Raw genomic sequence first — 23815 nt, 5'->3', positions numbered from 1 at the left:
ATTATTTTAAAGTTGACTTAAAAAAACAGTAAATTTGATAAAAAAAAAAGGCGTTGAAAAATCTGCAATGATGAAATAAAATTAACAACTTTTTGGACAGAATATTTATTCAATATATATATATATATATATATATATATATGTGAAGACCTTCGAAAACTCCCTCTGAAGGAGGGAGGAAGGAATTGAACTCCCTCTGGTTCGATTTCTCGAAATACTAAATAGGAAGGAGGAAGGAATCGAACTCCCTCTGGTTCGATTCCTCGTAATACTAAATATCTAAATACAAAGAGGTGCACAATAGATCAAACTGATCGCAATGCGTTAGAACGTTAGCCTAACCCGAAACCCCCAAACACCATTACCATTACCATATATATATATATATAGGGCTTTTAAGTACATATTACATCAATCAATATGTCTATGCCTCTATAAACTAGTATGCTGTCGTTCAAACACCAATGATGTTTTGAAACCTCTAATCGCCCAAAATCGACAGCTGTTCTGGAGAACATAAAAAGGGATCATAAAAAAGTTTTAAAAGATTGTAAAATGAAGGTGCTAAGACAGGTATCATCGTAATGATATCCGACTGAAATGTGTCTACAATTTTACACGAAGTGAGTACTGCACTTGCTCTTTCAGCAGAACAATATTCCAGACAATAAGTAGATCAAATCGATGGTGAATGAATTACGCCGTCTTTCCGTCTTGTTCTCTTTACAGTCTTATTAGGTTGTTAGGTTAACAATTTAACACTTTTTGTATAAGGAATTCAACAGTAACATAATAACCGCTCCAATATTTCTTCAAATCCAACTATATGTACCTCGTCACTTAATCAAAGCAGTGTTGTTCAGTAATAAATGTCACCATTTCTGTCTTATACAATTTCTGTGACACTCTGCATAACATCTATTTGCGTCAAAGCCCAAAAGAGTCAATTTTGACGAGCTCATGACAATCATGTCGCTTAGTAGACTATCTATTATATTTTGACATATTTTCTACCAAAGTTCACTAAGTTCATTCTGTTTCTGACCTAAAGTCGATTATGTTATAATGTTAAATTTTTTAATTTTTTTTTTTTTTTTTTAATTAAAACCTCTTAAGCTATATAATCCAACACCTTTTATTCAAATTATTTGTTTAATTAGTTAATTTTAATATTAATGTCTTAAAGCCTAACAGTAGGTAAACTTTAAATAAACAAAAAGTAACTGTTGACTCGTGAGATTTGTTTATAAAATTTGTTGTTGCTTATCGAAAATGTAGTTGTAAATAAACTTTTTTATTTAAAAATTTTCATTATTAACAATTTTACTTTATATGCCTTTACATAAACAGTTACAAATATCTATTAGTTTGTATACCATATAAATTCATAGATCAAGAATCGTTGCTTGAATTAACTTTATTAATACCTCAGGGTTTAACGACTTGTCATATGCAAATTTGTTTAAAACCGTTAAATATTTTTTTTTATTTTTTTGTATAAAAACTATAATTTATAATACAATAAAAATAATACAACGGTACTCTTACAAATTTTTGTAAATGTATCTATACACATTCGTAGCTACACACTTGTATCTACACATTAGTATCTACACATTTGTATATACTTATAGCTACTTACTGTATATGCAGATATTCATTTGTCTATCTTTCATCTTAAAACTTTTCTAAAAAAATAAAGAAGACATACAATTTATGTTTGCTTTTAAGATTTAAATTTTGCAGTGAAAGTGAAATCAAAAAATTTTTTCTTTAAACCCAAAAAATGTATAGAAAAATTGTTGAATAGTAAAAAACGTAACCAAATGCCAAAACAATCTGAAACGCGTTTGGACAGTAGTACGCCCGAAAGAAATTCATTACGATTAACTGATCACAGTCGAAATCAAATAGACGCAAATGACAATTTTATTTACATCTGTCAACTTTTAAAATATTATCAGTACGCAACTGGACAAGCGACAAAATAACAAGTGTTTACGATTTAATTAATTTTTAGTGTATCTTTTTTTATTTTTTTCAATGTAAGTTAAAGCGTTAACTTACGTAAAAGTGGTACTGGACACAATTTCTAATAGGCGTATTTTTCATTTAATCATTTTTGTGAAATCATCGGATTTTCCAGATGATCAGAAGAGTGTATTGTACCAATTAATTGCTAGTGATGTATTCTTTGATAAGGTGAATATTATTGCTATCTTAATACTGTGTTCTTAATATGGTATTAATTTCTTTAATACATAAAATACCATATACCGTATAAAATACCACAACAAATTCTTCAAAGATATAGTTTACATACTCGTAACTGAACTTCGCTGTAGTCTACACTACACTTCATACAATTCATACTTGTTTAGTTTAGTGTACACTTCTTCAATAAAATTCGTTAATATAAAAAATACCATATACCGTATAAAATACCACAACAGATTCTTCAAAGATAGAGTTTACATACTCGTAACTGAACTTCGCTGTAGTCTACACTACACTTCATACAGTACGCACTTGTTTATGTTAGTGTACACTTCTTCAATAAAATTCTTTAATACAAAAAATACCATATATCGTATAAAACACCACAACGGATTCTTTAAATATATAGTTTATATACTCGTAACTTAACTTCGCTGTAGTCTACACTACACTTCATACAGTACAAACTTGTTCAGTTTAGTGTACACTTCTTCCACAAAATTCGTTAATACAAAAAATACCATATACCGTATAAAACACCACAAAGGATTCTTTAAATATATAGTTTATATACTCGTAACTTAACTTCGTTATAGTCTACACTACACTTCATACAGTACACACTTGTTTAGTTTTGTGTACACTCTTTCAATGAAATTCTTTAATATAAAAAATATCATATACCGTATAAAACACCACAACGGATTCTTCAAAGGTATAGTTTACATACTCGTAAATGAACTTCGTTGTAGTCTACACTACACTTCATACAGTACACACTTGCTTAGTTTAGTGTACACTTTTTTTGTTTTTTTTTAAAAACAACTATAAGATTATAAGAGAAGCGTTAACAAATAAATAAATGGCAAATTAATATCGCATAAATTATATGTAAAACTTTATTGTATGCAAATAAGCTTTATTTACAAAAATTGTATGACAAATTTGTATAAAATGAATTTTTAAACGTATTTGCATATCTCCATCAGCTAAACAAAGTGTAATCCTCCGTGGCGTGAATTTATGTGGCTGATGAGGGTTAAGTGCGCAGATAAGCCAACGTAAACTAAAGAAACTTGTTTAACCGACAAACGTAAAGTTGAATAACTTAAGTGTTTGCAACAAATAAACACTCAATGATTAAATCATTACAAGAAATTGAAAAAAATTGAAACTGTAAAATATAAAATGTGATTAAAATGGAAATTCATTTCATCGCCAACATAAAACTATCATCGACAACGGAAAATTATAGCGCCGAGATAAAAAAAAAAAGACGCTGAACGATTTTATTACAGATATTTTTCATTTTTATTTATATAAATTTTCTTTTCGTCCAACCTGCTGTCGCAATAAAATTTCTTTAAATCAAACTAAGATTTTATTTTAAATTAACTCTAAAGTTTTAACATCAATTTCTCCATTGGGCGCAAATAAAAATTAATAATACAAATAAAAATTTATATATATATGATATTATATTACTCAATGGTTTCACATCCATCAAACTAGATGTCATATGCATATATAGATGTCCAAAAGTAAGCTTAAAGTTTATTCACCATTCTTGAAAAGCTCTTTTTTGCACAAATAAAGCTTTCTCTCACCTACATCTCTGTCAACTGAGAGACTCTTATACTCTTTACTTAACAAAACTTTTGCTAAGAACTCTTGAAAAACTTTCTCTCACCTGTTCGTTTGTCAACTGAGAGAAATACTCTTATGCTCTTTACTTAACAAAACTTTTGCTAAGAACTCTTGAAAAACTTTCTCTCACCTATTCGTTTGTCAACTGAGAGTAATGCTCTTATGCTCTTTACTTGACAAAGTTTTTGCTAAGAACTCTTGAAAAACTTTCTCTCACCTATTTGTTTGTTAACTGAGAGTAATGGTCTTATGCTCTTTACTTAACAAAAATTTTTGCTAAGAACTCCAGAATCAGCATTTCAAAAGTTATATGCAAATTTTATTATTATTATCAGGGGATATGGCACTGCAATCGTCGGGTGTATTGAGCCCCCTTCTGGATTTAGAGTAGGTCTCTAACCCCTGTTCTGTCAATAAAAAGTAGTATAGAACCTACTTTACAGAGTTTTATTGGCTCTTCCGTAAGAATATACTTTCCGAAGACTCTATTCCACTTGTGCATTAGCTCGCATTCTAACAGCAAATGTGTGACTGACTTCTCATTCTCTTCGCAGAATATACAGTTCGCATCCGTATGTATACCCAGTCTCGTAGGGTGATATTTTAATCTACAGTGGCCTGTTAGGATGCCTGTGATGATTCTTATATGTAAATAACGAAGCAATAAATTTCATTTAATTAAAATAATCTGTTCCACGAGCTACTCGTAGTAACTTTGAGTAACACTGTGTATACACAAGTGCATTCCACCAGCAAATTTTCGAGCAAATGAGATCATCTGAGAGAACGTAACATCCCTGTCGAAATATAAAAATGCTACACAGACTTTACTCGTACATTTTATTTCAATTAAAATTTGTGTTGATGTGTGAATCAGCTGTTTTGGTTTGAATTTAAATTTTTGTATTATTTATTTGCGCGGCACTGGTGTTCTCAACAGACCTTACACAAAGCTGTTCCATGAAAATCTGTGTAAAGAGGGTAATTTGGCACTTTATTTGGGTTGGGCTCTCAATTTGTACTTTACTTGTGTTTTACTCGAGTTTTACTATGAGTAGCTGGTGGAACGGACCTATTAAAGAAGAGTGCATGTTATGTATTTGAAGAGTATTGTCATAATGCGAGTGAACACAAAGGAAACGAAAATTGTTTCTTCCGTGTACTTGGACAGAAGTAGTGTGAAGTAAAAATCATATGTACAACAGTAACAACTTACAGATTGTAATACATTGACATTAGGCTTTCCACAGTGTTTCCTGTCATATGTTACAAGTAAGACGGAAGAAATATTATTAGTTGTTTTATAAATAGATGTGAGTGAAAATAATATGGCAGTTTAATGATCAGTGTAAAACAACAGACGTGACACTTATTTCATATTTTCCATATATAAGCTGGTAAGCTGTTTCATTATAATAGAAGCAACCCTTATTTATATAGGTTCATATAAATACCCTATAAGGTTCATCACCTTTCTAAAGCATTTTGGCCCACTAAACCTGAAAATGATAATAGTAATGAAGTTTTAAGGTCTTAAATGTGTTTCTACTAAACATTTTTTAGAGCTCCGTATATTAAATAAATCGAATTAAAATAAACAATAAATCTTCCATACATGTCGTCGTAGGCCCCATCATGTTTTGACTTTTCGCAACCAATTGATGTTTGAATACGGACAGTAACAACAACGGTATAATTACTTCAAGGAGTAATCACTACTTGAGAAATTCCCCTGCTACGACGGCTGTCACAAAGGGTGTCATAATGAATGAAGCCGACACCATCCAAAGGTTTCGAAATCAGCACCTAAATGTTAGCATAAAAGAGCACTTAACGCTTCTAAAGCCCTATGCTCCACTGAGAGTAAAGGATAATAGAAGAATAATATAATTAATATCTACCGTTTGTTAATATTAACAAAATCTCTTCAACGTAGTGAAAGGCATTTATTATGTCTTATTATTGTTGAAAGAATATATTACAAGTTTTGATTTACAAGTTTTGATTTACAGATTTCCAATCAATCTATAATATTTATAAACTATGCTCATTTTAATATACTTATTTTTTTTCAAAAAAATTAATTAATATTTATTTTAATTTTATTTACAGTGATTTTTCCACATATTACCACGGCTATCAGATGGCACCAAGCGTTTGTCAAAACTCACCGAAACTACCGCCGCACTCTACTACAAAAACAACATCGGTTACTCAGAAAAGTAATTGTGGTACCAATAGTATAAATGGTTCGATGGCTTCATATAAAATGACGAGTTCCGAAAATAGTTGGTCCCAGGCTTTACATAGTAAGGTATGTACCAGTAAATTTCTTAAATACAAATTTTCGCAATACCATCGAACTTTAACTATACGATTTCATCTCATATTGAATCGAATCTAAGCATTATCTTCTTATCTCATACTGTTATCATTTATGTCTTCAATATTCATATGATATCAATATGATAGTGTCGGGCAGATTACATCTATAGTAAATTGTAAGTTAATATATCGGTGTTCGCTCTCGAATTAAGAGCTTTAAATATCGAGCAGTGTGCAGCTTCACAAACGTACCATAAGCTTTTCAGGTATATATAGTTTGTGCTTTAGTAAAATATGTAGTCACCAATATGAAAATTTTTATCATCTTCAACTTGTCCCTAAATTTTTCATTTAAAATAATCAGTTCAATTCATCACAACCTGTATTAATTCTAGGAAATAGCTGCATTTTATTTCGACAAACGACTACTTATTATACCATATGATTATGTATTGATTATAGATCAAAATTTTAGATATATTGATTAAACATAAAATTCGCAAATAAAGATTATAAATAAAAGTATATATAAAAAAATAAATTAAAAAAAAACTGTTTTCCCGTACCGGGAATCGAACCCGGGCCTTCCGGGTGAGAGCCGGATATCCTAACCACTAGACAATACGGGAGTTAGTACAAGTTGAACAAATGTTTTATAAATAATATCTTCAAAGAATTTTAAAAATTTTATATTTTTGAACTATTTTTATGTTCTATAAAATATATTATAGATCAATAATAATAAGCGTTTTACTTTGTTTTGTACAATGAAGACGAAAACTACTGTAGTCAGACTCATACTAGATTACACCGTATATATAGGTCGTGTGCAAGTTCGAGTAAATTGATGGTAAATTGAGGGAAATAGTAAATGAAGTCGGTATGGGATAGAATGTTGGTATTTACCAGAATTTAGAGTTGGGTAAATTAGATAAGAATTAGGTGAATTAGGTTTTACCATTGTCAACATATTATTAGATGTTTAATAAATAAATGAATAGAATTGAACATTTTTAAACAAAAACAATAAATAAGTGTAATAAATAAATATATAAATATTTACATAAGTTCAGTGCAAAAAATCCCTAGGAAATTTTAATTTATTTTACCTCAATTTACTCGAACTCGCACACGTCCATAGACGATAATAATTATTTTAATATTATTTGATTAATATTAATTATTAGAATAATAACAAGTGCACCTAATGGGATATATGTTTTACTTGAGCTAAATACATTAAAAAATTTTTTCTTGTATATAACACAATACATATAACACATACCATCAAACAACACAATACGTAGCAAACATCAACAGCATTAAAACTACTACTTGGCAACCCTTACCATTTTTCCACTTCTTAAATTGTCCGCCAGATGTCAGGAGATATTTTTTTTCATTTTTTGAAGCATATTTTTAGACAATCCGAGACATTTATATATTTTTCAATCATTGTTTAAAAAAAAACATTTATATTGACTGCAGGTACTAGATCCACTCTGTGTAGAACATAAATCCATTATTTTGTGCATAAACATATGATTCAAAAAATTATTTAAAATAGATCAAAAAATCATTTCTTCCCGTACCGGGAATCGAACCCGGGCCTTCCGGGTGAGAGCCGGATATCCTAACCACTAGACAATACGGGATAAATTACATTGGCTGATAATTATTCTGAAGACGTTGACATTTTTATTTATTTTTATCTAAAATTGAAAAATACTTTTATATCATTAAACTGACTTCATAATTAATTTCCAAATAACTTAATTAAATTAATATAAACAGAAAACAATAAATTATTAAATACTTCCTTCTTCTAAGTGTTACTGTTCGAGACAGTTATGCTAGCGACTTTCTTTCTAGAATTCGTCAGATTTAGCATCTCTCATTAAAGAACATCTTATGTTTTTTGAAAGGTTCCAAATTGTTCAAAATCATTTGTGTTCCATATAGTAACAGAAATTATTAGAATACCGGTAAGACATAACCTAACCCAATGCTAACTATATAGTATTGGTTTGAAAACGTAATAGTAGAACTTTTCTATTATCTATATATCTCTATATCTCTTCTCTTTATCATAAAAACTCTATTACTTCATTCATTTTTAATTTTTCATATTACACAGAAATGTATAATTATATTATATATACAAAGCTATGTCACAGCTATGTCATTTTAGCCGTCGGCCAAAAAGGCTCTACTTACAATAAACTGAGATACATATTTAGAAGAATTTATATATTCAAGCTAATTTTAGGCAATTATCTTATGTAGACGTTACGTGGTGTAGTCCATATATTTAATTGACTAAATCAATTTTTTAAATTGTAGTATAACTAAGACCCATATTCAAAAGAATTGATAAATATAAGCTAATTTTAGGCAGTTAAATTTTGTGGGTGTCATATGTTAAACTCAATAAAATTAATTGGCTTAATTTACTTGTAATCTCCCACAGTCTTTACTAACAAAATTTTAATAGAATAGCTCAAAAGCTAAGAATCGGAAGAACAGATTGAGTTGTAGTGCTATGGTGATTCAGATATATATATGGTTTATTAAGCTTATTGGTTTCCAATGTCTTCTTTGACGCATTAGAAACATAACAAATCGAGAAAAAAAACTTGACAACATTTTTATATACATAGGCTAAAAAAATTTAATATTGATATACATTAAATTAAAATTAATATAACATATATATTAATTTCGAAGACGAAGTTCTTAAGAAAATAAATAAATGAGATATACATTTTTTAAAAAAAAAAACTTTGTCTCCCCGACGGGGAATTGAACCCCGGTCTCCCGCGTGACAGGCGGGGATACTAACCACTATACTATCGAGGACGTTGAGCATGGTCTGTCAGAAATTTTAATTATTTTACTGTAATATATAAAAAAATTTAAATATATTAGGTATTATAATATATTATTATTCATTTATTCGTTTGAAACTTTTAAGTTACAATTTTACTAAGCAAGAAATATTTCATTACAGGAAAACCAGCGGCCGCCTGTTTACAATCCAGAGGATTATGTGCAATCATTAAAAAAATTTGGCAAAAGACAAAGCGGTAAAAACCCACGATCCATATATGACACTCACGACACTAAAAATGCGAATAGTGCAAATAATACAGATGACGCTTATAGGTCATCCACATTACCCAATAAACACTCAGAGTACAAGTAAGTAATATAACAACCCAAAGAACATACTTAGTCAAATGTTTTAACCTTTAAATTTTGCAGAAGTCCCATACCAACCCCACCCGAAAGTGACAGTGAAATGTCTTTAAGACAATTCAGTTCAGTTACAGATTTATTAACAAAATTACGCGCTGATTTAAGAGTTTCATTTCCAAGGTATACTATATACACCTTATTATCGCTATATACCTAATTATAACTGTATATACTACTCTTGAATTTCCACTTGCAGTTTCGTGCAGGAGTTTGTGGCTACACCCTCAGATGGAGTCAGCTTACTTTTAGAAGTGTTAAGAGCCATACAATTATCACAAGCTGCTAATTCTCCAATGCCTGCTGCTCAAATGACCAACTCCATGCCACGTAATACGCAGTCTTACCAACGCCGAGCTTTACTCGATGAATTAGCTTGTTTGTAAGTAAAAATAAATTGTTTCTATATAAATAAAAAATTGTAAAACTTAATTATTTATAAAAATTAGACAATGCATCAGTTTATGTTGTTCCCGTTCGGTGGAAGCCACAGCTCGTTTAGGAACAACACCCATTGGACTTATGCCCTTAGCTTCCTCAGCTACTGGTCAGGGAATACGTGCACGCATATTGGCTATGCAACTCATGACAGCTGCTTGTGACAAAAATACTTTGGGACATAATTCTCAGAAAATTGTTATCGCAGGTCACACAGCCGTTTCGGAGGCTATGTCAACATTACGTTTACGATGCAGTGAACCTGTACGTTTTCGATTATTAATTGGTATGCTCAATAGTGGTGGTGGCTCTGGAGAGCTACAAGCTGTTGGTGTTAGGTATTTGCTGCTTAATTAATATTATATATATCTATTTATTTATTCTTATATTTCCTTGATAGATTTATTAATACCTTCCTTGAGAGTGCCGAAAACCTGCAGCAGCGTCTTTATTTGCAAGCAGAACTTTTTCAAGCAGGTTTCGAACCATCTACTTTGTCAAAGGTAAGAAAAGTACAGGTAGTACTATTCAGATTCTATTCAGATTTTATAAATACAATTAAAGAAAACATTTAAAGAAAACGTGGTTTAGTTACATTTAGTTTTAAGCATTAATAACTGTTCCTAATATAAGTTTCTTAATCAGTTATATCCATTTATATCCACTTATAATTCTCTTAAAAGCTCATATGTAATAAAATTGATTTCATTTTCATAGACAATTTCATCCTCATCACCTTGGTTGGATAATTTACGTAATGAGATTAAACATTTTAATGAGATCTATGTGGATGTAGATAAAATGTTGATGCAAGCACGCGAAGCTGATCGTGTACGTAGTCAAATGGTTATATTGGAAAGACGAGTTCAGGTAAAATGCACGATTTATATAAAAACTATATAAAAAATTAATAATGTTTAACTCATAGATACTACATGAAGAGAAAACTGTTTTGACATCAATGGAACGTCGCCTCCAGGAACGTTGTGCAGAACTGCAACGTGAAATATTCCGTTTGCAAGGAGCGCAAAATGACAGCGATTTGAAAGGTTTAGACAAACAACCTATTGCTTTACCTCGACATGTACCACCATCACATAGTAAACAAGATTCATCTGAACACGAAGATGAGGGTATTAGTAGCTCAGAGACAGGACCTTCACTTAGCCCCGTTCCAATTTTGGTACTACCACAAAAAACGAATATAAACATTTTAAACCAAAAGCACTATAAAAAGAAAACAACACAAATGAAAGACGATGAAACCGCAACCATAGAAGATGTTATGGAAGAATTGGATAATATAGTAAGCGAAGCAGAAAAGCAAATGTTAAAGAGTGATGTTAGTAAAAAAGGAGCAATTAGAAAATACACCGAAACGAAAGAGAAAGATATTGTACCTGTCAATATTGTGCCACAACCACCGCGTAAAGCACGTTCATTAGCACATATAGTCTCACAACCAGGTGGTTCAGAATTAGACGGTACCGAATTCGGTTTATTATTAGCACAACAACAAACAAATGGTAATATAGCATTACCACAAGGAACAGGTCTGCGTACATTCTTTGACGAGACCGATTATGATATGACAGAAATCGATAAACCATATCCTATTGATATTGTCGATATACCTGAAGTTAATACAAATACAGCTGCATTTAATAGCAGTACCACGCGAGAATTACTGGATGTTATAATGAATGCAAGACACACAGATGACGATCCCACAATTAAAGCTCTACGTGAAGCCAATGCCACAAATAATCAAAACAATAGCCCACACAATAAACGCAATAGTTTTGCAGGCGGTGAGGCAATTAGTACAGCCCTTGGGGGCTGTAAGAAACTGCAAGCTCCAGCGCAACAGTTTAATGGTGTATTTTTTATGACAGGCATGAATACGCCACAGAAATATCCAAAACCAGATTTAACTGCAGCTTTACAAGCTAAACGCGTTTCAAAGAATGTAGAACGATTGGAAGCTATATTTGCCAGTCATGACCGCCTCAATGAGACTAATGGCTTAATACCTGCACGTGAAAAGTCTCGCAGCAATCAACAGATCTATTTCGGTAGCAATCCTACATTACGCGTCAATGGTGGTTTCTGCAGTTATACTAACAATATAACCATCAACAGTAATATTACAACGCGAACACGATCATATACGCAGGGTTCCAAGCTGACAGATCTGCCATCGGGTCTATATTAGTTTTTTATATGAGAGATATAACTATATTTAAGGAATGCATTATATTGATAATATTCGAAACTTCTCATTTAGCTTATAACATATAAAATTAAATTAAATAACAAATTAGTAATAAAATAATATTATTAACTAAAAATTAAAATTACTTTTAATTTAAATTAGTAGCCCCAATTAACACAAAGACAGCATTTTGTGCAATATTTAATGATGAAATTAATAATAAAATATCAGGAGTGTTTATTATTGTGTTTAAGTATTAATTGTAATTACTCCTTTAATTATAATTCGATTTATTTAATATATAAATTGGTGGAAGCAAGTTTTTAATGATATTAGTTAACTCAAATATTGCATTTAATTTTAAAATGTAATAATTCTGATATTAACTATAATTGAACTTTTTTAGTTCTACGGTCGTAGAATTTGTAAGAAGTTTCATTTATTTTAATCAAATAATATTTAAGATCATTATATTAACTAATTAATTTCGTTTCATCTCATTAATAATTTTAATTATATAAATATTTTTATACTGTAAAATGTTTAATAAAAATAAATATTTTAAACTTTAATATATCAAAATAAATTTTTTATTTTTGTCAAATTTTTTTTTTTTTTTGTTTTTTTTTATTAAGGTGCTACAATGAACTCAACTCTTAGAATAGGTTACCTCCCTGGGATTTGTTATCACCGAATGGATACGTATCCGAATGGAGATGTCTTCGGTTGAAGAAGTTTTGGATAGGGTTGGTTCAAACTGCAGACGTTTCCAATTGTGGATGTTTCCATATGGAGATACCTCCGAATGGAAATGTCTTCAAATGGGAATATCTCCGAATTGTTATCTCCGAATGGATAAGTATCCAAATAGAGATGTCTTCGATTGAAGAAGTTTTGGATGGGGTTAATTCAAACTGCAGATGTTTCCAATTGTAGATGTTTCCAAATGGGAATGTCTGCGTCCGGATGTGTCCGAATGAGGAAGTCTCTCAATGGGAATTTCTCCGTAAGCAGATGTTTCTGAATGGAAATGTCTAAGAAAAGAGATATTCTTGAATGAAACTGTGTACAAATAGGGATGTCGCAGAATAGAGATGTCTCCACATGTGAATATATCTGAAGGGAAATGTCTTCGAATTGGGATGTCTTCAAATGGGAATATCTTTAAGTAGAGATGTCTCCGAATGGGAAGTTTTTGAAAAGTTATATTTGAATGGATGTTATTAAAAGCAGTGACAAATAATTTCTCAATAAGCTTTCATAAAAATAGAAAAATAATTACTCTAACAAAAATATATTAAACAAACTCTTTTTAAATTGCAATAAAGCATTTTTAGATTAATAAATAATTCGGAACTAAATTTTATTAATATTCAAAATCAAAGAAAATTTTATTTAAATCATTGTCGGTCATACTTTATCTTAAAATAGCGCATAATTGTTACTCGTCAAGCTCAATTCAATTAAAAATTGTTTTGAAATGATTGTTCTACTGATTGATGGCATAATTAAAAAAATATAAAATCAATTGATTCATTTAAGAAAATAAAAAAAAAGCAATTAATATATAAAAATAAACTTGTGTTCTTCTATTATGTATTTGCTAAATTTATTTTTGATTTAAATTACAGATTTTATTAATCCAAATTCTGTAATACAAAAAACAGTAAATAGTATTATTGAATATATGATATACATATTTGAATAAATATATTAATTAAATACATAATACGATTTTAGTTATAAGAAGTAACGGCAATTGCATATATAAATAATATATGATCTAAACCTCTATCCAGATATTCACTGCGGGATCATACAAGGTAAAACCTAAATTATGATAGAAGTTATCTACCAGATACTTTTTTTCGATAAACTGTCGATCCTTTCATTTAGTCTTTTAAATTAATAATCTTTGATCAGTTATATCACAGCGAATCAATAATATAACAAAAACATTCAGTTTTGTCATAGCCCATTACATTTTGAAGTAATGTTTTATTCTTTGTATAAGAGATTTATTTTTCAATGCTAGTCGTTGTGCCTGGTAAAGTATTCTATTGGTTCATTTGCGCACCCTGCCTTTTAATCCTCCTTCCACTCACATGTGTATATTTTATTTACCTTTCGAATGGCTAATGACCAAAGAGTCGTCGCTATATGTATATACAAATCCATAGTAGTATCGTGCAGAATTACTACGTGTTGCTAAACCATATGTACTGCCTTATCATTAACGAACTGTGTTAATTATTTTATCTGTTATTTTTATGAAATATCCTCAAGCTTGTTAGATTTTTAATAATAAATATATATATCAAACATTTCAATGTGGAAAGTTATTAGAGTATACACTAAGGTCAGTATTCCAATATTTGGCTACCGATTCCAACACCATTTGCTAAACTTTAAAGCAAACCCATGGTGCTTCATGGTGAACTCATTGCTTCCGAACCTATTTACAATGATACCAAAAAGATACAAATCAGCAAATTAGGATTTACATCCTATCCTAATCCTGGATCCTAATCCTAATTAGGATTAGGATTTGAGGATTTGATTATGGTTAATGCAACTCTGTTGTGTCGCTTAGAAAATTAAGTGTAGAAAAATTATTCGTCGGCCTCTTTTCATAAGAACGTAAAAACGTTTTATAAAGAAACAAAGTTACAAAGTTTAAATAATAAATTAATTGGCGAATATTAATTATGATAGGTGCATTTTAAGTTTAGAGTATAGTATATAGCATTTGTATATACTTACTGCATAGACATGCATTAAATTTATTAATATTACTAAAAATTAAAATGAAACCCTTAATACGTAAGTCCATGCCTTAGAACTGTTTACGTACGATATATACGTATATGAAATATAGATATATGTATGATATATATGTATATGTAAATACATATAATACATGTAATAGTAAAAATATATAATATAATTAAAGCCAGTGAAGCTTCTTTAATATATTAACAAACAGGTTAAAAAAAATTTCCTAAATATATTCGTTTTTTTAAGATACATTTAATACATATATATATATACATATATATAATTTCTCCAAAAGTATGAATATTCATTGGTCATATATGTATGTAGATAAGATCATATACTTGACATAACCAGCAAGAGCAGAAAAATGAATTTTTATTGCTTGAATGAATTTCGGAATTTTTAATTATTAATTACAATTTAAATACATATTAATCATTTTAAAATTCTCTTACGTCATAATTATATACATAATAAGAAAATTCAAGTCATTATTATTAAATATAAATAAACAAGCATATAAGTATCATCTTTTTAAGTCATTAACATTTTGGTTTATAATTTTTCTCATTTTTTACCAATAAAAACAGTTTTAAGAAAGAAAATATTATGACAAATTATTAAATAATAATAACATATATATGTGATATCATGTGTGATATGAATTTAAACACAATAAACAAATAATTAAGTACTAATTCGAGCCGAATGCAAAGGGCGCTACACTTTTATAAAAATACAATATGTACATTACCTAAGTTATATACAAATTTATGTAAGTGATTACTTAATGTTTCTAGTATTTTTTTTAATAAAGATATTAAGAAATAATAAGGATATATATAAATAAAGAATATAAAGAATGTGAGCAGTGACATCACAATACTTTCAAACGAGTATAATATTCGTTCGTATTCGTAATCTGGAAGGTAATCTACCAACTAGGTATCTAAAACATTCAAATACATACATATATAGCTTAAGCTTCTATATATTACTAAAAAAGGACATACTAAAATTTACATAGGACAAATACCCTATGTGCCCTATGCCTAAGATATCACTTGTTATTTACAAGTGCAAATTTCCCTTATATTCTATGCCTTGTTGCTCAGTTTAATTAGATACTAAAGAAATCCGTCTTATTAAAATATCTTGTACACCCATTAATATAAAGAATACAAAGAAATTATTGAAATCACTCATACAGTGTAGTCAAGCCAATCGATTCAGTCAGTCCTTTATTTTCCACCAGACTTTCAGAGCAAGTCCACCTAATACGCAATGACCTGTCAACAGTTACACTGTTTTGGTAAGTTGGTTCCACTTTATTCAATGCAGCTCACTGGTACGGTTCTTATCTAAATCAGACAAAGTAAGTCTTGATCGGATCTACTTGGCCTAAAAAAGCTGACAAGAAACTTCATCTGTCCAGCTTTTTTTGCTATCACTATATATTTTTGTTTAATATCACAAATAAAAAACGATATACTGTTTCTGTATAGACTAAAGCGCACAGAAAAATATGAATGATATAATATTAACTTTCCACAATATTCTGCAAAAGGAAATGCGCTGACACAAATAGGTAAGTAAGTTGAAGTAGCGACCTTGTTTCTAAAAAGTCCACTTTAGCTCAAATGAAGACGCATTGTGTTGTTATAGGAATAGCATTGGTATGTAAATAGATTGAAAGATCAGTATACGGCTAGCACCGACAAATTCTTCATTAGATAAAGGAAAATCAGCCTTACAGTTCTATAAATTCGGCTAAGTTTCTAATATTACAGGATGACAACTCGGTCAGGTCGGTAAGAAAAGGTTTTCGATCTTCTCCTAGCTAAAGACGTGCACTGACACATGACATGGAGCAGGGTCTCCTACTCATCCTCAGCGCCACAACCACGACAAAAGTCATTATAGGCTAGACCCAGTCTCATAGCATGTATTCCTGTTTCGCATATATATATGCGCTAAAAATAAAACACTACATATATGTGCGTTATGTTACAATTTGAAGTGTCTTTTGTATAAGCTTTTGTGTAAAGGGTTATGGAATTTTAAAGAACTTTTCAGGACTTAATATAATATATCTGCCTTAAATAATTAAACCAGTTTAAGAATTTTTCAAATACAATTCTTTAAGTAATTACTAGATCTACAAAACTAAATAAATAATTATAATAGACACACTCTTTATCAATCAAAATTTGTGTGAAGAATCGAATATGCATTCGAGCAAATGTAGCTCCAATTATAAAAAGCAGACATCATATCAGGTAATTTAGACATGCAACGGCAAAAGCCAACCACAACGATTATCTCAGTAAGTGTTTTACAATCAATGGATCAACATCAGAAGCCAGTAAACCAGTAAACTGCCACAATCGATACAAAGTGCAACCATTACTTATATGGCTTTTCATATTGTGCAGTCTAATCCAATAATTAGCATTATCGATTTAAGATTAGTAAACTAAAAATAAAATTTTGAAAATAAATTAACTTTACAAGAATACAAGAATGTCCTCAATATGTAGTTCTGCCCTAAAACGCGATTAAGGAAACAATAAAAGTAAAGTGAATAAAGTGCAGTCATTTCTATCTCAAATTTACTATTGAAAATAGTTGGAAATAATTTAACAAAGTGGATTAACGCTCCAAAATAAACAAAGACGCTTTTCTTATCAAAAATAATTATCAAAATTTGCACCCAACACCTGCTGTGCTCAAGATAATTAGTAATTATAATAAATAATTTTGAAAGAGTTAATCTATTACTGCAGGTAATATAATGTGTTGGAATCAACTATATGTGTGTGTTTTTTTTTTTAAATAAAGTGTTAAGATTACATACTCTAAGGATATGTAAATGTTAATCAAATAAACTACCGAAGAGCAATAATTAGGATGAAAGACATTCTCTTCAAGTATACATATTTTTGGAATTCTTTTTAAACAGAAAGTAATTTGAAGAGTTAAGACTTTGTCTTCAGAAGTTGTGTAATTGTCAGTAATATAAATTTACAATTTACAAACGTGTAATAAACTATGTATCGATGTTATGTTCTATGAGTCAGAACTTCTGGAACAGAAGTTAATATTTTTTATAATCTTTCAGGCAATATACACAAACCATATCGAAAAAATTATTTATCTCAGTAAACGCTTTAGCACCGGTATATAGCAATCGTACTGGATTGCTCACTTAGTATCTTATAAATATCTAAAACCCTTAATACAATACTAAATAAAAAAATTGATCTAGAGTTGTCGAAACTTCTTCTAACCAATCCAAAGAAAAATATACAATATAAAGCTATACATAATATAAAACAATATAATTTTTTAATTTTGCATTGAAAATCTAATATATACATTTTAAAATATATTTAGTAGAACATATAATAAGTTGTGCCTGCTCTTAACATATATGGTATTATAACTGTACCGCCATAGACCGATGCATTACGATCATACTCAAGCGGAAAAAATGAGATCTCGAAAATGATCGATTTCAAAAAGTGGTAAACAAATAAACTTAAATGATACCAGGATTCCAACTAATGAAGAAAATTTTTAATGAATAATCACCTTTTTAGTGGAACCCTACCTTGAAGTATTCCCAATAAAATTCCGTTGTAGAAATGGTCTGGCAAACCGGGCATACCACTATTGTGACAACATAGTGACGATGTGTTAGGTAGTTTTAAGCGTCCTGTCCGTACAAAAAAAAAATATATTATAACTGTGACAAGCAAAAGAATCGAGTATATACAGGGCGAAGGACCTAGGAGTCCATTTCCTTATTCATAATTATTCCTAATTAACAAATAAATAAATAAAATAAATCAAGTATATAAGTCAAAACAAATCCAAACAAAATAATTTGTAGACATTACTTTTTATTATTATCAAGTTATAATTGTTAACAAAGATTAATTATAAAATATTTATTTAATAATTATCATAATATATTTAGATATAAAAAATGAATCCAACATCGAAGAATGAGCAACCAACCATACGTCCACTTTCCCCAATGCTGCAGGAAATAGCCATAAAGGAACTCAATGAGGTGCCTCACAGATTACATGAAGATATATTAACCCTACGTAAATGGATTTATAGTCAGCCACATTTACGTGCACGAACCAATGATCAATTTTTATTAAGTTTCCTACGAGGTTCCAAATTTAGTTTGGAAAAAGCAAAGCAAAAAATTGATAGATATTACTCTCTTAAAGCAGCTATACCAGAAATTTTTAATGAACATCGTAATGTAGATGATAAAATAGTCATGGATATAATACGTGCAGGGTAAATTTATTTCAATCAGTATTTCATGCTTACTACATAATTCTAATATGTTTTATATATGCTTTTAGTATTATACTACAAATACCATTAGCCGCTGATGATACAAGGCCTTGCATTACCATTATACGTGCCGGTTCCTATGATACTAAGATATTTAAATTTGCTGATATTATACGTGTGGGTACAATGTTTGGTGAAATTTTAATGATCGAAGATGATAATGCCTCTGTCAGCGGTTATATAGAGATAATGGATATGAATAATGTTACTGCCGCGCATTTTTTTCAGTTAAAACCGGACCTATTGCGTAAGTTTTCAGTATTTGCTGACGAGGCAATGCCTACTAGACAACGAGGTACACACTTTATCAATGTTCCTCCACCATTCGAAAAAGGTTTTAGCACTTTGAAGAATTTCTTTCCAGCTAAAATGTTGAGTAGAGTATGTTTATGGAATATTTAAATTTATTTCAATTTTTTTAAAATATTAGTAACTCTTTTTCTAGATATCTGTTAGTTCTGATTCCGAAGCAATTTTTAATTTTGTTCCTCGCAACTATTTACCCATTGAATATGGTGGCGAAAATGGTACCATGCAGGATATAATTAATAATATGGAAGAGAAAATAATGAAATATCGTGAATACTTTTTGGACGACTCCAAATATGGTACCGATGAAAAATTGCGCGAAGGCACACCAATTAATTATGAAAGCTATTTCGGTATTGAAGGATCCTTTAGAAAATTAGACATAGATTAAAAATTGTCAATATTCAGTTCACCAAAAAAATATACCAAAAATTTATTCCATCAATTTTTATCGCAAGTATTTTTAGTTCATCACATCACATATATAAAAATATTTATATACGTAATATATATTTAAAATTGTTTAAATAGTATACCAAAAACTAATATTTAAAATATTATTGTTGTAAGTAGTAGAATAAATTTATTAAAAATTGTACTAGTGTTAAAATAAAATATATAAGCCTAGATTGTTTAAAAAATGATGTTTAAATAAAAATTCTATTCAATTTTATAAAAATTTATATTTTCATGACAATTAAAAGTCTCCAAAATTGTTAACATATGTATATAACACAGTTATTATTTATAAGCAGTATAAAAAATAAGTAGATATATATTCTATTATATTTCATATAGAACTTGATTGAACATTAAAACATCTACAACTTTCACATATTGTTTCAATATTGCGTAGGGGCTATATTGGAAAATTCCAGAACAGTCCTTGCGTCCACAATCTAAATTGGCATACAGACTCTACGACTTACCCCCTGGTATCCCCAGGGCTTTATGTTGGGGTTTTGCACAGGCCTTGATACCCGTACCGTCAATCAGTAGGCCGTTAACGATGTAAAAAAGCCTCAGATTCTCTAAACAAATTAATAATTACTAGTTGCTGTATATTGGTTATATAGTATATATGACCTCATATCAAAATATAAATTAGATGATGAACTAATTCGTATGGAAATGCAACCCTGTGGAACTGTCATATAATATCTCTTACAGCCAATACCTAAAAAAACGAAGGCTGCAAAAATAGAAAATAGAATATTTTTATGTTATTAATACTCAAAAACGAAACCTCTGAAGATTTGAAATTATACGTATAAGAACTTAATTAAACTTAATTTATTCGAACTTTTTATCAAGAATACTGTGGATATATGACAAGTCAAATTTTGCTTGATATTCATTATAAAAAATATATATTTCCGATTCCACACATTGAAGATTTCAAATTAGCCAAGAATATTTAGTTTTGTTTATGCGATTAAAGATCATTTTAGCAAATTGTGGAACCAGTGCATTGATAATATGGAACAAACTGCAAATAATAAACAAAACAAGAATAAAATTAGGAACAAGCTACTTATTAAAACATCTATGAATTTGCGTAGACCACCACTTGCACTGCAAAAAATTGCTGAAGAAAAATTGAACGAAAATTGGGCAAAGATTCCAGACGAGATTAGGGACCTACGTATATGGAATGCCAATAATGAATTTATAAGGGCACGATGTGACGAACAATTTTTATTGTGTTTTTTACGTAGCGCTCAACATAATATGGAATTAGCTGAAACTAAATTAAAATCCTTCTACCGTTTACGTGATAAATATCCAGCTTGTCTACGAGCTCCTTCATTCAAAGATCCAAAATTTAAAGAATTTTTAGAACAGGGGTTTATATATACAATACATTTATTATATACATACCTATATTAAATTGTTTTTTTTCCAGTATTGTACTGTTTTTGCCGAAACCAATTGCAGAAGATGGACCGATGATCATTTTGCTACGCCTCTCCTTATTTTCAGTTGAGAGAAATACATTTTCAGAAGTAATGCAGAATCTGCACCTAATGCAGGAATTGGTCATGTTGGAGGAGGATAATGCGACTATAAGTGGCATTATCTATCTAATAGACTGCGAAAATATTACTTTAAAAAATTTATATAATCTTTTATATGTGGATAAGTTAATAAATATCTTTACGGATGGCCTTCCACTTCCTGTAAAATCGGTGCATTTTATACATGAACCTCATCTTCTTGATGTTGCTATTAACATAATTAAATTCATGTTCAAAAAACAAATACCAAATGTAGGTTAAAGTATTTTATATAGCTTAGTACTGTTAGTATACTAACTGTATAGTTAGTATTTTTACAGTTCTTTGTAATATTTATATATAATTTATTAAAATAATTTATTTTGTATAATTATATTATATTACATATATATATATGTATATTTAATTTTTTTTAACTGGAGTGTTTATAAACATTTTTAATCTTTTTTCAATAGTTGCATTGTCATGGATCTAATTTAGCTGATTTATACAAAACTATTCCACAAAATATATTACCTTTGGAATATGGAGGTTCATATAGAAATTTGAACGATCTAGTTTCTTATTGCGTACATAAAATTTATTCTCACCAAAAGTATTTTATGGAGGACTTTTCATTTGGAACCACTCTACACTGGCAAATGTGTTTAAATGCATTCAGAAATGAGACTACGTCATATAGAATACTCGAATGGCTAAAAATTTTTATATATTAAATTAGATTCATATATTAAATTAATCAATTAAGTCCAATTTTCCATAATTAAGTCCAATTTTTAATTAGAATCAAAACAAATTGGTATAATTCTTGACTTTAATTGAAAAAAATCTGTAGTATATATGTAAAATAAATAAATATTTTGATATAAAAATAATATTTCTTAATATTATTATTATGTATAAAACACTTTTACTAACAATTTACATTGTAGCTGGAAATATTATAAACACATATAATGCCTTATCGCTTATTAGATAATGATTATAACTTAAGATTGGTGCCAATATTCGAAAATGAATTTAATTGTAAGAGGACTGTAGACTACTGCAGACCGTTTAAAATATTTTTTAACAAAAATATATAGAAGTGTAACGATGGCCCTACGACAACTACCAGATTATTTACAAAAAACTGCAATCGAAGAATTAAATGAAGTACCAGAAAGAATACCTGCAGATATCGAGGCGTTGAAAACATGGATACAGCAACAGCCACATCTAACCGCTCGTACTGATGAACAATTTTTGATTGCTTTCCTTCGAGGATGTAAATATAGTTTAGAAAAGGCCAAGTCAAAAATAGATAAATTTTATACTCTACGTACACAAGTTCCAGAAATGTTTGGAGTTAAATCTTTTGATATGAATAAAATAATTGAAGTGCTAAAATTAGGGTAAGATAATAATCTCAAGGTATTTAAAGTTTATACAAGTATAACATAATTGCAATTTCCTTACAACAATAGCGCAATTTTATACCTTCCAATACCGTTAAATGATAATGGACCACGTATAGGTATAATGCGTATGGGTGCTTATTCTGCGGATGAATACAATTTTATTGACATATTGCATGTTGGTCAGATACTACAAGAAATAACCCTGCTTGAAGATGATTATGCAAATGTAAATGGTATAGTGCATATCATGGATTTAGCAAACGTAACAAAGGGCCACTTATTTCAAATGACTCCAGGAACAATGAAGAAAATGACTGTATGGACAGAACAAGCGTTACCACTACGACCAAAAGCAAACCACTTTGTTAATACACCAACAGGATTTGATGTTGTTTTTAATATGGTTAAACCAATGTTGTCTCAAAAACAACAGGATAGGGTAAGCAACTTTTTCGATTCTTCTCATATTGATTCTTCTCATATCTCATATTGACTAACTTATTATATTTTTTAACTGATTTTCTTCTTTGATAAAACAGCTTCACGTGCATGGCAATAATATGGATTCTCTGCATGCACAAATACCAAAAAAATATCTACCCAAAGAATATGGTGGAGAAAATGGATCGTTACAAGACGTTATTGATAGTTGGGTAAAGCGTTTCGAATCATATCGAGATTATTATATCGAAGAGAAAAACTATGGCACTGATGAGAAGTTACGACCAGGCAAACCTATAGATTTTGAAGGTCTTTTAGGAATCGATGGATCCTTTAGAAAATTAAATGTTGACTAAACTAGAGTTAATATTATACTTTATTTGTCTATATAA

At 29.6% G+C, this 23815-nt stretch overlaps 4 protein-coding genes and 3 non-coding genes across 7 annotated transcripts; 4 read left to right on the top strand and 3 right to left on the bottom strand.

Moving 5' to 3' along the window:
* The first annotated feature begins 542 nt into the window (after window positions 1-542).
* On the top strand, window positions 543-12123 carry LOC119683147. Its single transcript, XM_038096760.1, has 9 exons — window positions 543-623; window positions 5977-6178; window positions 9200-9390; window positions 9454-9567; window positions 9644-9826; window positions 9894-10220; window positions 10283-10385; window positions 10600-10752; window positions 10811-12123. The coding sequence occupies exons 1-9, from the start codon at window positions 601-603 to the stop codon at window positions 12095-12097; spliced, it is 2583 nt and encodes an 860-aa protein (XP_037952688.1). The 5' UTR covers window positions 543-600; the 3' UTR covers window positions 12098-12123.
* Window positions 6747-6818, bottom strand: Trnae-cuc. Its single transcript has one exon. It is a non-coding gene; the product is annotated as a tRNA-Glu (tRNA).
* On the bottom strand, window positions 7773-7844 carry Trnae-cuc. Its single transcript has one exon. It is a non-coding gene; the product is annotated as a tRNA-Glu (tRNA).
* Trnad-guc lies at window positions 8977-9048 on the bottom strand. The gene has a single exon. It is a non-coding gene; the product is annotated as a tRNA-Asp (tRNA).
* Window positions 12124-17222: 5099 nt separating the features above from the next.
* Window positions 17223-20101, top strand: LOC119683149 (retinol-binding protein pinta-like). Its single transcript, XM_038096762.1, has 4 exons — window positions 17223-17661; window positions 18858-19195; window positions 19264-19636; window positions 19701-20101. Exons 2-4 carry the CDS (start codon window positions 18867-18869, stop codon window positions 19953-19955), a joined length of 957 nt encoding a protein of 318 aa, XP_037952690.1. The 5' UTR covers window positions 17223-17661; window positions 18858-18866; the 3' UTR covers window positions 19956-20101.
* Window positions 20102-20742: 641 nt separating this feature from the next.
* LOC119683148 (alpha-tocopherol transfer protein-like) lies at window positions 20743-22335 on the top strand. Its single transcript, XM_038096761.1, has 3 exons — window positions 20743-21411; window positions 21471-21834; window positions 22038-22335. Exons 1-3 carry the CDS (start codon window positions 21044-21046, stop codon window positions 22296-22298), a joined length of 993 nt encoding a protein of 330 aa, XP_037952689.1. The 5' UTR covers window positions 20743-21043; the 3' UTR covers window positions 22299-22335.
* A 285-nt stretch (window positions 22336-22620) lies between these two features.
* LOC119683150 (alpha-tocopherol transfer protein-like) lies at window positions 22621-23806 on the top strand. Its single transcript, XM_038096763.1, has 3 exons — window positions 22621-22976; window positions 23049-23421; window positions 23522-23806. The coding sequence occupies exons 1-3, from the start codon at window positions 22678-22680 to the stop codon at window positions 23777-23779; spliced, it is 930 nt and encodes a 309-aa protein (XP_037952691.1). The 5' UTR covers window positions 22621-22677; the 3' UTR covers window positions 23780-23806.
* The last annotated feature ends 9 nt before the right edge of the window (window positions 23807-23815 follow it).

Source organism: Teleopsis dalmanni, chromosome 2, assembly GCF_002237135.1.
Source record: "Teleopsis dalmanni isolate 2A chromosome 2, ASM223713v2, whole genome shotgun sequence".
Taxonomy (NCBI): domain Eukaryota; kingdom Metazoa; phylum Arthropoda; class Insecta; order Diptera; family Diopsidae; genus Teleopsis; species Teleopsis dalmanni.
The sequence above is the reverse complement of the archived record's forward strand: the minus strand, read 5'-3'. Positions and strand labels throughout refer to the sequence as shown.

Coding starts and splice junctions, on each gene's coding strand:
- LOC119683147 (XM_038096760.1), top strand. CDS start 601: ATGTGTCTACAATTTTACACGAA. Junction 624..5,976: donor TGTCTACAATTTTACACGAA/GTGAGTACTGCA, acceptor TTTTATTTACAG/TGATTTTTCCACATATTACC. Junction 9,827..9,893: donor CTCGATGAATTAGCTTGTTT/GTAAGTAAAAAT, acceptor TATAAAAATTAG/ACAATGCATCAGTTTATGTT.
- LOC119683149 (XM_038096762.1), top strand. CDS start 18,867: ATGAATCCAACATCGAAGAATGAGCAACCAACCATACGTCCACTTTCC. Junction 19,196..19,263: donor ATGGATATAATACGTGCAGG/GTAAATTTATTT, acceptor ATATGCTTTTAG/TATTATACTACAAATACCAT. Junction 19,637..19,700: donor CAGCTAAAATGTTGAGTAGA/GTATGTTTATGG, acceptor CTCTTTTTCTAG/ATATCTGTTAGTTCTGATTC.
- LOC119683148 (XM_038096761.1), top strand. CDS start 21,044: ATGGAACAAACTGCAAATAATAAACAAAACAAGAATAAAATTAGGAAC. Junction 21,412..21,470: donor AAAGAATTTTTAGAACAGGG/GTTTATATATAC, acceptor TTTTTTTTCCAG/TATTGTACTGTTTTTGCCGA. Junction 21,835..22,037: donor TCAAAAAACAAATACCAAAT/GTAGGTTAAAGT, acceptor TTTTTTCAATAG/TTGCATTGTCATGGATCTAA.
- LOC119683150 (XM_038096763.1), top strand. CDS start 22,678: ATGGCCCTACGACAACTACCAGATTATTTACAAAAAACTGCAATCGAA. Junction 22,977..23,048: donor ATTGAAGTGCTAAAATTAGG/GTAAGATAATAA, acceptor TTACAACAATAG/CGCAATTTTATACCTTCCAA. Junction 23,422..23,521: donor CTCAAAAACAACAGGATAGG/GTAAGCAACTTT, acceptor TTGATAAAACAG/CTTCACGTGCATGGCAATAA.